At 42.1% G+C, this 12,537-nt stretch overlaps 1 protein-coding gene across 1 annotated transcript in view; it reads left to right on the forward strand.

Annotated features, from left to right (window-relative positions):
- The window catches only part of tmem168a (transmembrane protein 168a), a 14,040-nt gene extending 2,179 nt beyond the window's left edge, over window positions 1–11,861 (forward strand). Inside the window, exons 2-6 of the mRNA XM_074626384.1 lie at window positions 1–258; window positions 443–718; window positions 2,534–2,676; window positions 5,943–6,220; window positions 9,371–11,861. The exon at window positions 1–258 is cut by the window's left edge and continues 710 nt beyond it. Of these exons, the coding sequence (XP_074482485.1) occupies window positions 1–258; window positions 443–718; window positions 2,534–2,676; window positions 5,943–6,220; window positions 9,371–9,921 (1,506 nt within the window). The 3' untranslated portion in view covers window positions 9,922–11,861. The remainder of the gene's footprint in view (window positions 259–442; window positions 719–2,533; window positions 2,677–5,942; window positions 6,221–9,370) is intronic.
- The last annotated feature ends 676 nt before the right edge of the window (window positions 11,862–12,537 follow it).

The following is a 12,537-nucleotide window of genomic DNA, read 5'->3' on the forward strand; positions in this document are numbered from 1 at the left end:
TTGCCTAACCTGGCCAGTTTCGCCTTGGTTACCTCTCTGGTGTTTTTCCAGGCCTTAAGCATCGCAGCCAACCCGTACGCTTTAGGCTGCTACATGGGCAGGCTGCTGTGCGAGCCCGTGCTGGACGTGTACTTCAGCGGGCTTGGGCCCAGCCAGCGCTGGATGCCGGTGCTCTCCCTGGGGAGGGTGTGGAGGATGCTGTCCCTGCTGCCTCTGAGTCTGATTGAGTTGGCCTTCTTTGTCCTGGCTGCCTTAAAGGTACACTCAGCATTTTGCAAAAAAAAATGACATTTCCATTATGTGAGTCTTTAGGGCTTCTGTGTGACGTTCACATGCAATCATTCCTTCAAATTTGTAACCCCTTCTGAAACAGTATTTTTGAATGATGACACAGTGTTTTGTTTTTACTGTTTAATGCCACTTTTCTCTTTTCCTTCCATAGCTTGGCCACTTGGAGCTCTGGTATCTGGTGATCCCAGGCTTCTGCGTGTTTGGCCTTTTCTGGTCCATCTGCCACATAATTCTGCTGATGACGATATGGGGCTTCCACACCAAAATAACTGAGTGTCAGAAGGCCTGGCGGGCCCAGCGATCCAGTAGCCGAAGCCTCGAGCAAGTCATGGCCTCCAGGGGCATCCGACACTTCTGCCTCATTTCAGAGCGGCTGGTGTTCTTCAGTATTCTGTCAACGGTCATACTGGGAGCTGTGTCCTGGCAGGTAGGAGATACAAGAGAGATACGATCAGAAACTAAGTTTGCAAAGCATCTAAACATAAAAATGCATTGTGTTTTTTTATGCAAGCATCATTATAGTCATGCCATATTGCTGAGAAACCTCTTTGTTGCATTCAGCACGTCAGAATCTTAAGACTTTCATAGAAAAATCCTCTTCATGACAAGGCCTCTATAAACATATCATACACCCATGTTATAAAGTCTGGAGAGAGATGCTAGTGGCAGTGTGTAGTTAGTAAGTTGCTCCCCAAGCAGAGGCACTTCTGCTCTCATGCGGAACCAATTTAATTAGCACTTAAATATCCCTATCTGCTTGCATAAAGAGCAGCAATAACTTATTTAGCCTTATTAGACGTTTACCTTGTCAGAGTCTCATGGGCCTGAGTCCTAATTTGAAATCTGCACATTGTTGATGTCGGTTGCAAATTTGCCTTAGAAAGTGGGAGAGAGCCTGCACTCACATACGAGAAAGTTGGCTCTTCTTATGTGTGTTTTTTGATGTTTTTACAACTTTTTTTATTTGCCTTTGCTGCTGAAATACAGTAAATATTATATGATCAACCACTTAAAATCACTCTCTTGCACGCACACACACACACATCAAATAACGGCAACGTCGATACAATCTCATGCTGTTTCAGCAATAAATGCAGCCTTTGAAACTAACAGTAGTAAGAGAGGTTTTGATTCAGTTTTAAGTACATAATTTGGATTGGATTCACTGTTTTCCATTGAATTTATATGGAAGACCCACCCAAATAGATTATTATTATTATATAGACATTATTGATATTGTATGTAGTATATATTCCTTTAAAAAATCTGCGTGGAAATGCATTTTGGTTTGACTCAAATGAAGAGTAGTGCCTTTGTGCAATGTTTAGAAATGACTTTCCTAATCGGAGGTCAGCTTGTGAATGCAGTGCTGTTAAGCTACTCCCATAGCTTGGGATCGACTACTGCAAACCAATTCTCAATCTGTGAGAACCGCTTCCCGTTTTGCATTGTATTGTAAAGTCCTCCTTTGTACTGTATTGTGCTTTCTCTGCTTTATAATACAATATTCAAGTGCCGGAGAATATAGTATTATACGTTTAAGGGCTACACAACTTCATAAAAGTTCAATGAATGAGTGTAACACATTTTTCACCTCAGGCATACCTTAGGCAGCTCAATATATTCTGCAAACTCAAGTGTGGTTCCACTTAACCATACAGGTATTGATTTGCATTCTCAGACACATTGCCGTGCTATGAAATCAGAGTAGCTTTTTTGAGGATGCTAAATTGCATCGCATACCATCGCAGTGACTCAGGAAATCGATTGCCCTGAAAGCCTAACAGTGCTTTTGTAGCACAAGATCTGCTTTATGTTTCTACATGGTAATACGTATTTGTCTGTAAGTGTTAATGTGCAAGAATTGTGCGATTTTGTACGCGGTAGTTAAGCATAAAAATCGAGAGAAAAGAAACTTCCAGTAAATGACAAGATGATAGCATTATAATAGTGTTATTCTACAGACTCAGAGCAACCCAGAAAGTGCAGGCTCACACTCTGCAGTAATGATTCTGTTTTGAATGGATCCTTGTGATGTATGTTTAGCCTGTTGTCATACACTGCATCGTGTCTCCATTTAGTCAGGTCCTGTCATGTTTTGTCCTGCCATAATAACACTGTGTCAGTCCCGTATTGTGTAACTGTCTTGCAAAGTGTCACCACCAATTAGCTGGGTCTGATTGCCTCGGTACAAGCTGCAAGTGATGAATGAAAGAGACTGATTCTTTTGCTTTTTTCGCAGCCCTCCAACGGCCTCTTTCTCAGCGCTCTGCTGGTGGTGCTGCCTCTGGAGTCTCTGACCCACGGCTTGTTCCACGAGCTGGGCAGCTGCCTGGGGGGAACATGTGTCGGCTACGCCCTGGTCATACCTACTGCTTACTGCAGGTACTGAAGAGATGCATACAGACATGCACACACAAACCTGCACAGACTAAAAACAAAAATTTGCAGTAGCAGCAAGAGCGAGTTGTGTGGCAGCAGGCATGCAGCAAAAAAGTGACCAGAGCACTGAAAGCTTAAGCATACCGCCATGATTAACGGTATATCTATAAAATGTCTAAAGGTACATATTTGTACAGCGTGCACCACAATTTCTCATACTTAAAGCTATAGTTAGTAATTATCCTCAAAAATATTTTTGTTATATTTGTTGAAATTCTCATTACAACCCGACTGCATTCAATAAATCAAATGCTCTGACTAAAAAAAAAAAAAAAAATCTTGTATCTGTGGCTGTCGCGGAACAGTAATAAACCTGTTCAATCACTTCATTCGGCCCAAATGAAATGATTGAACGAGCTGCCTGCACGCATTTTCCCCGTGCTCTCATTGCGCGTGAGTCTGCTGCATTGCATGCTGCTTCATTATATGTTTACATTCATAATGTCAATTTTGAGGGAGTGGCATGGGGGAAAGGACTGAAGGCGAGGGCTATCAGTTTTGACGATTTGGCGGCTTTCTCGCTAGGTTGAGGGACTTTTGGAGCTATTCCTGCTAGCTACTTTCATTAGAAAAGTGCTGGCAACATTGGGTTGGGTTTTTTCGATTGGATAATTTGTTAAATCTAGCATCCTCTTGCTAGTTTCTTAAGATTACCAAACCTAGCTTTAAGGTAACATCTTCAAATTGCTTGTTTTGTCTGACTATCAGTTAAATACCCAAAGAGGTAAAACAGAGAAAAGCCGGGCTGGACTGTCAGTCTTGGAATTTAAGACACTGATTGTATAATCGCAATATCTGTGGTTGGAGTCCGGTTAGGAATCTTTGTTAAATGCCATCCATCATCTCTCTACTTTCTAATAAAGGCCAAAATTCCCCCTAAAAAGAGCTTAAAAACAACAACAAATAAACAGAGAAAAGCAACAAAAAATAAATCCCCTCATTTGAAAAGTAATTAAAAAAAGACATTTTTGCTTTATAAACACTTAGACGGTCAGTTATTAAAATTGTTGTAATTTAATATTCTGTCAATTAGGGCTGCAGCTAACAATTATTTTTCATTGTCAAGTAATCTGCTGATTATTTTTTTCTGATTAATAATTGACTTAATTGAATTAATTGTTTAAATAAGTACTTATTTCATATGAATTGACTCATATTTGTTTTAGGTCTCTATCCCAAGTATTATGTTCTCCTGCTGTAGTTGCAGCTCAACTTATCACAACACAAATAGACCACGCAGCAGCAGCAGCAGCAAAACACAGCCCATTTACACATCTAAACGCACACTGGGCCGCCTTTGCCCCACGTCGAAGCCCTTCTTGGCATCGCAGGCGCTGGTAAATATGATCACTCATTTCCAACTCCCTCCTCGGTTAACACAAAACCAACTGGATAAATAGGCCAATAACTACGCATAAACATGCCGCTAATGTTTGGGCCCTTAAGGGATCATTCCAGTGCTCCCTCCGCAGCATACTAAGTTGTTCAGCTGGAGCAGTTAGCCATTAGCTGCTGCCGCTGCCTCTCCCAGCGCCCTCTCAGTTGGCCAAGTGTTTTTTGTTTTTTTTTTAGATAGCCTATGTAGTTTTGATGATGCCGATACATCTCCTCCTCCTAAAGAGAAAGAGCTAGCCATCAATTATACATTAGTGTTTCCATCTTCAAGAGCCCCTCCGAGGTCTTGAAATCTGGCCTTGAGAGATTTTTGGCTGGTATATATGTTTATGACCACTCTCTATATATTGAACCTTTTAGCTGATGTTAGCTTTAGCATTCTGAAGGGGCTGGCCAGCCTTAGTGTTTAACTCTCCAGGTGATTTTGGATGCAGCCCCATGTCCTATCGGAGCTGTAGACGCTCTGTATGCGAGGCCGTATGTGCTAGGGTCCATAGGGAGGAGTGTGAGCATGATGGGAATGCAGCAGTGTATAATAGGCTGTTTGATGGCTGCAGATCATGTTTTCACAATGACAAGAGCCCCACAGGGAGATTAGAGTTATAGGTGCGGGAGGTGCGCGGGGTAAAAACAGCGGAGGGTGAGATGACGGGGGAGAAAACACAAGGAGAGAGCTGAGGTTGTAAACAGCGAGAGGAGGGGCGGTGGTGATGGTGGTGGTAAAAACGAGAAGGGACAGACGGAGCGAAGGGAGAGGGAGGGATTGTGAAAGAGGGGGAGAGCTCTGAGAGAGCTGTAGAGAAAAAGGGTGATAGAGAGAGTAACGTGGGGGAAGATGTGGTCTGAATTCTCAAACTTACAAGCGCTCACTCCCCTGGGCGCCGTGAGATCTGAAAAGATTAGATGGGTTTAGGTGAACGGGGGAGCTTGGCAAGCCATGGAAAGGTTGCAGCATGACCAAATGTAGTAAGTCTTTTTTAAAGCAGACGTTTACGTTATGACGAAAGCTGTCTTAATGAAGAAAATTGTTCATCCAATTCTCCAAAAGCACAAGAATATAAAACGGAAAGCTATAGCTTAACACAAGGAGTGTCCACGTTCAGATTAAACTTCCACCCCGTCCTCCTTCAAGGTGAGGTTGAAGGTGATAATGGGGTCACTGAGCATAATGTGATGGAGAGAGTTATGCAGATGTCTATGAGAGTGAAGAATGACTTTGGCCATGAATAACATCAAGTCCAGAGATGGAAAGAAAATGTATGGCTGCACTGAGAAGCCACCAGCCTTGACGTTGTGTGTGTTGGTGCCCCCTCTATGTTATCACCCACTTGTTATTATCAGTCACACACACTTTTATGAAATCACTTTTCCCTCAGCTATCTTTAACCTCGCTTCCCATTCTCATTTCTTGTCACCCCGCTCTATATTCTCCTCTCTATACCCCCCTCCTTTTTTGCCATTTTCTTACTTTTCCTTTCATTCTTGACTTCCTTTACATCCCTGAGGCTAATGTCATTTCCTACAGCAAGTGATCCACCACTCCATCTCCTTTTTCCCCCATCTCCTCTCATCCTCTGCTCTCTGTCTCCTCTCTCCCCGGCGATGCAGACTGCTACTCCTCCTCCTCTCATCCTCTGCACTCTGTCTCTCCCCGGTGTGTCAAACTATAAACTTCTCACTCATTCATCTCCCGTTTGCTCGCGTCCCGTCTCTCTGCTTCTGACAAGCCACCTAACTTGAGTCTCCCTCGGAGTAGATAAAAAAAGATTAAAGTCCAAGTTTTTCCCTCATCTCTCTCTCTCTCTTCCATCCAGCGCTGATGGCCAGCCCACTCTCCTACCACCTGAGCAGGTACAGCAGCTGAACACGCGCTCAACAGGTATGCTGAACAACGTGCAGCGCCTCTTCTCCCACCACATGATCCAGACGTTTGGTTGCGACTACTCCACCAGTGGCGTTACGATGGAGGCCGTGCAGACGAAGCTGCGCAACTTTCTGGAGCTTCGTACAGCAGACGGGCCACGTCATGACACCTATCTGATTTTCTACAGTGGGCACACGTACAAAAACAACGGGGCTTGGGCTCTGACCGGTAAGATCCCCACATATTTTGCTTTTTCGTATTGGAAAATTCTGTCTTCACAGTTAAATCCCCTCCCTTATTTGCTCATTAAATTCCTGTGGATGTATTAGAAATGCAATCTTGAAACATAGACAAGTAATATTCATGCTTATTTCAGCTGAAACTGATATTTTTCTTTGACTGCAATACCACCATGTGCTTAACATTCTAAGCAAAGCAATTTTATTTATATAACAGCTTTTTTTATTTATATTTTATTTATTTATATTGTAATAAATGAAATACAAGGCCGCCCATCATTCAAAAGAGAATCTAAAGTTAGCTTAAGCTGTGTTTCCACTGCATGGTACAGCACTACTCGACTCACTTTTGGTGCCAGGTCCTTTCTGGATTGTCAGCTGATCGCCATAGCGACAGCACGTGAAACTGCATCTTCAACGCGACACTCGCAGAATCATTTCAATGGCAACCAAACGTCTGCATTTCGTCAATTGTACGGCATAGTGAACAGTGTAGTTTTGCGAGCTGCCATTTTTAAAAAATCTGGGTCGAGTGAATTAAAAATTGCGGTCGCTGTTGACGGTAGCTTGGTTATTTAAAAATGGACACATGCAAATTGGAACAAACTGACCTAAACATTTACAGTTCAACTGAATGAAAAAAAATATCATAACATTTCCACTTTTGCATCATGAACAGTGTTAAACATCATCCAGTTTAAAATCAATGAACACACATGTAACACTCGGGTGATGTCCATGGAAGGGTTACTTGAGTTCATCTGACAGAAACGGTTGGGAACCACTGTATTATTACAGCTGTCTAAAAAACACACTGCTTTATTAATGCAAGACATCATGATTTATTATTGAACATCACATGTCCTGAGTAGCTTAATTCACTTAAAGAAGATGAGCACAGTTGCTTTTTACTTTCACACAGAACAAGAATCATTTATTTTGGCATTTGCTGTTGCATTTTTTTCACAGCAGGTTTATCTATGAAAGCTTCCCCGCGGGATGCCGAGAGCATCAGTTGCCTCTGGTGAAAACACTTTTTGTAAACATCATAAAGATTAAATTTGCCACTGTCAGTCACCACAATGAACAGTGAGTTGGATATCACTTGTATCTCTTCAAATTTAGCTAGTAGTTATCACAAATTAACAGTCGGTAATTACCCAAGATTTGACTCAGAGTGGAATACAACAGCAATTGAACAGTGTTTACTGCAGAGCTGTTGCGTCGGATGGCAGGTAGATCTTGTATTCTCCCTGCAAACTGTAAATTTGCATTTACAATCTGATTTCCATTCTTTTCATTTCCCCCTCCTCCTCTCTGTCAATCAAGAGTCTGATTTGCACAGATCAGACGAGTAAGCCAAAAGAGTTAAAAATTGCTGCGGAAGAACTCGGCAACAGAAGTTTGTTTCCAGTAGAGAAGCTTCAGTGACAGGTTGAGACGGTCCGCTGTGACACCAGCATTCCCTCAACAGAAATGAGAATCACAGCAGGTTAACACCGTGTCAGCTCCGACGCCTCTGTTCGGAGATTACTTGACACATTATCTCTGCGTGCTGCTGCAAACAAGAAGGAAAAAAAAATCCCCCATTGAAAAGATAATCACTTCCCCATGTCACCATCCTGAAGGGACGTTTTCAGGAGGTGTTCAGTGGATAATTGCCACAGATTTCAAGTCATATTTTCTCTACAGTTAGAAAAGACTTTGTGTGGCATTGTTGTCCAGTCCTAAATTATACAGGGAAAGAAAGAAGTACGTTGTCTTTACTCTGTTTATCACAGTGGATATGCCTGCAAATTGCTTCCGTAATGTAACAGCAGTGTTTCTAAAACGGATTCTTATAGATATTTATGCATGTGGAAGGAGACCAATTTCATATCCAAATATGAATCTTGGTGGAGTTGCTCTGTGGCCAACAGAAGGAGTCATTTTCCTCCTCAGCAATTATTTACTTGCCTTGCACCTTCCTACAGTAAATGATGATTTTGAGGTAACGGAAATAATTCAGTACATCTGTTGGCGAGGTACACACACGGCTCTGATCTTCGTACTTTGGATCCGCCATCTGGAAAACAGCATCTTTGTGCCATTTTTGCGTGGCTGTGATGACAGCAGTTAGACCGACAGACAGTCCCGAAAGTGTCAGAGTTGACAGGTTTGATCCCTGCAAAGCCGGCGTGTCCATCAACAGCCATGTGTCCTGTTGAAATGTCCTTGAGTGCGACGCTGAACCGATAGTGGCTCCATAACCACCTCTGTATATCTCTATAAGGGCGTTTGGTGGAGAGTTTTTTTAGCCACGTAAAAACATAAAAATGCAAATTATATGTAGTTCAAGGTGACCTTTAACCCTTGAATGAAATAGAATTGGTCGGTCAGTGCGTACATTAGTATTTTGTCATTTCTTGGAGTATCTTAAAATGCTTCATATCCCTAACATCTGTACAACCTAAGCTACAGGTTTATATAAGTCAATAAACCATAATAATTGACAAAAGTATTGATATTGTGTCATAAATTTAAAAAATACAAAAAAATCGTGCTAAATACATACATAACATATTGATCCAAATATTTCTAAATGTAGAAACATGAACAAAATTTTCTTAACACATTTTTTAGTTTTTGATATTTCGAGTGCAAAGGTGTTTTAATAGTTAAATGAAATCATCAAGCATTTAATGACATCATCAAGCGTACGACGTGATGACGCGAAAGACAGAACGCTTGGGTTTCTGCTGCAAAACGAATGAATGCTCTAGCTGTTATGGTTTTTCATTTTACATCGATTTAAATAGGATGATGCAATTAGCAATCTCCTGTGGCTATTATGAGGCAATACTCTGGCACCGTCAGGTTTTGTACCACACATAAAGTAACGTAACGTTATGACGTCATCATGAGCGTCGCAACGTGATGGCGCGAAAGCCTTAGCTTTCTGCTGCAAAACGAATGAATGCTCTAGCTGTTATGTTTTTTATTTTAGATCGATTTAAACAGGATCATGCAAACAATGATCGGGCGGACGCGGGAGGTCCGTTTTTAGAGTTTTAATATACAAAACGAAGGGATACTGGAACAATGATTTATCATTCGTTACTCCCTTCTACATCTCACTGTCTAACCTCGTGTCCTGCAGGAGGTGAGAAGCTCCCCCTGGCCCAGTTGCTGGAGTTGTGGAAGGAGAAGAACGCCGGCCACTTCTCCCGTCTCATCCTCGTCTTGGATACCGAAAACTCCCTCCCCTGGGTGAAGGAGATACGCAAGGTGGAGGGCGTCTACGTCGCCGTGCAGGGGGCCGAGCTGTCCGCCACCAGGGTGGACCCAGAGGCCGGAGACACCCCCCTCCTCGGGGACTTCACCGCCGAATGGGTGGAGTTCAACTGCAACCCGGACAGCGACACCCAGTGGTCGGAAAAGGGAAGGACCGTGACGGCCGCGTACGGCGTGTCCAAACGCTGGAGCGACTACACGCTTCACCTGCCCACTGGGAGCGACGTGGCCAAGCATTGGAAGACTCACTTTCCCAAGGTTACGTATCCCATGGTGCACCTGTCCAACTGGTGCTGTGGCCTCAACCTGTTCTGGCTGTGCAGCGTGTGCCTGCGCTGCTTCAGGAGGTGTAAACTGGCCTGGTTCCCACCAGCTGTACTGGACACTGGGCAGGGCATTAAACTGGTGCACTCTTAGATAATGAAGGGAAGTTGAAGTGTACATTTAGACTCTGTTTTTTAACCGCTGGGTACGAGGTGTTTATAGAAAGGAAAAATAATACTCATGTACCTACAATACTTTATACGCAAACATGCACACAGGTTATACCCCATAAAAAAAAAAGTAAAATGTGGCCTTCTGAAAGAAAGGTTGTTCAACTCCTCCCAAATTTGTTTTCGCATTATATTTAAAGGGCGGGTCCATTATTTCATCATCATTCTGTAGCTTTGCAATGGTGTTCCTTAAGTATTCAAATCTGAACATTCAAATTTTGGTCAAAGTACGTATGTTTTAGCGTCAAAATGCTATTTTTGTGAATGGAGTCTGGTCTGGTAGCTTTGAAAATGGCGATATAGCAGCTTCAGTTCCTTGTCAGAAAGGGCTGTCTGATGGTGAGGTAAAGCGGTGAAAATACTCTAATTAAAACGCATACTTAAACTGATATTGATTTTATTTTTTTAGGTGGCTAAAATGTGTTTTTTTTCTGCAGCCCTTTCCGACGAGGAACTGAAGGTGTTATATCGCTCTCTTCAAAGCCACCAGACTACGCTCACAAAAGTAGTAATTTTACCTTGCAGAACGCAGTAGTATACAGACAACCCCACTTCAAAAAAATCTTTCAGTTATTTCCAAACTCAGCACAGCTAACTTTGACTCAGCTAGTGCTATAGCGTTCACATTATTCATAACCTTATTGATTAGCTTCATGATTAGCTCACTTTGCAAACCTGCGTCACTGTTTATTTGCAACAGCTGAGTGGGCGTTTCCTTTTAAAAAACAAATGGAACAGAATGCAGATGAACCCGTCCTTTAATTGCTCTGTTGCATAGACGTTGTGCTGGTAATTAAATAGCAAAACACCAGCTCAGTATTATATTGCGTAAGCCAAAATGAGGGAGTGAAAAGGGAGTGTTTTTTCTATGGTAAGAGATATCACAATTAACAGTAGATAAAACCATATTAAGTACATAGCTATGGTTTCTTAATATATGAGGAGATAAACGATCAAATTTGTATACGTTAATTATATTTTGGGGCCGTGTGATATTACGTATTTGAATACTATTTTGCCATTACTGCACAATCACTTCTCTGGACAGGTTTTCTGATTATCTTTTTTTTGTTACAACGTGTAATTTTTTTCAATATCGCAGTGCCTTGAAGATGGATTTGGGGTCATCCTGGAAGCCTCATTTTTTTATATGTAAATATATATATGTATAGCCTCTTTTTTTATATCGGAGGATTTAGCTCACACTCTTAACTTAAACTGTGTGAGCAGGGAGCAGCTCGGTGTCTTCCTAAAGCCTTTCAACAGGATAGACAAAAAAATGTTGGGTTGAACTCGGTGACCTCTCTGGTTTACAGCACAGTCTAACCACGAGGCCAACCTGAGACTCCTGCTGTGGGATCTTTTCTTCATCACTTTCAAACATCTCAGACATGCATTTATTCCTGAATTGCACCAAGACAGATGCATCGTATATAATCACCAGACATTGGCCCTGTATTGTGCCTCATCCTGCTTATTTACACAAATTAATTCCAAGTTGAAGAAGTCATTTTGCTTTGTACAAACACAGCACTTTCGAGTCTTTCTAGCTGTTGTCCTCGCCACGCCGCCGTGAAAAAGTGACTTGTCATGCACAACGACAAATCAAGAAGCTCCCAATGTTTTTTATTGGTGCACTGACCTTAAGAACTCATATTGACTGTCCTTTATTTCCTGCTTTATTTGCTGTGTTGGATCGCTCGCCCACACACAACCCTAAAACTCTGGAGTGGATTGCTGCCTTAAGGTGTGTGTGTTTCACTGGGATGTTTCCAAGAGGTCAAGTGGCATTTTTCACCTTAATTCCCCCTTGTGCCTGACAATGTCAAAAATTAAACTTGGATAATAAACTGATTAAACATTGCTGTCTGATGGAGTTGTATGAGAAATGTAAGCAGGGAATTAAAAATAAATTGTATTACATGGAAATAAAAGAAGAGAAAAACAATACATGGGAATAAAAAAGGAGAAAGCAAGACGTGGTAGACAATCGGCCAGGCTCATTTAACAAGGCTGGCTTTACAGACGCTGAACAAATATAGACTGCTCTGTGGAAACGCTAACACTGCCTGGCAAATATTAGGATTGTGTGCTGAAGAAAAATGAGAGTGTAAAGGGAAAATGAAACGATACATGACACAGTATCTCTGGGATTTGTTCACTGAGCTTTTCACCTCGGTTGTTTCCTGGTGCCCCGGCTGGACATATGTCTGAGGCGCTGCTGGGTATTTTTTTTACTGGTCTCGGGAAGCAGGTCTGTGGTCTGGCTCATGCCTGGAGGGCGCTATTAAGCACAGAGCAAGGTTTAGGGGAGACTTTGGAAAGATGAAAGTGGACATCGGAAGCAACGTTTTCATATCGGCTTTCATCCATAACACGTAAGCAGAGGAGGAAAAAAAATGACATGAACCAGAGCAACCTTTAAACCGCCCTTAACATGCTGTACTTAAATGCTGTAAATACCAAACCATTAAGCAGGTATGAGCTGTAAGACGAGTACTCACAGTGGCAATTAGTGAAAAAGAGACAAGTATAAATG

The sequence above is a fragment of the Sebastes fasciatus genome, chromosome 23 (genome assembly GCF_043250625.1).
Source record: "Sebastes fasciatus isolate fSebFas1 chromosome 23, fSebFas1.pri, whole genome shotgun sequence".
NCBI lineage: Eukaryota > Metazoa > Chordata > Actinopteri > Perciformes > Sebastidae > Sebastes > Sebastes fasciatus.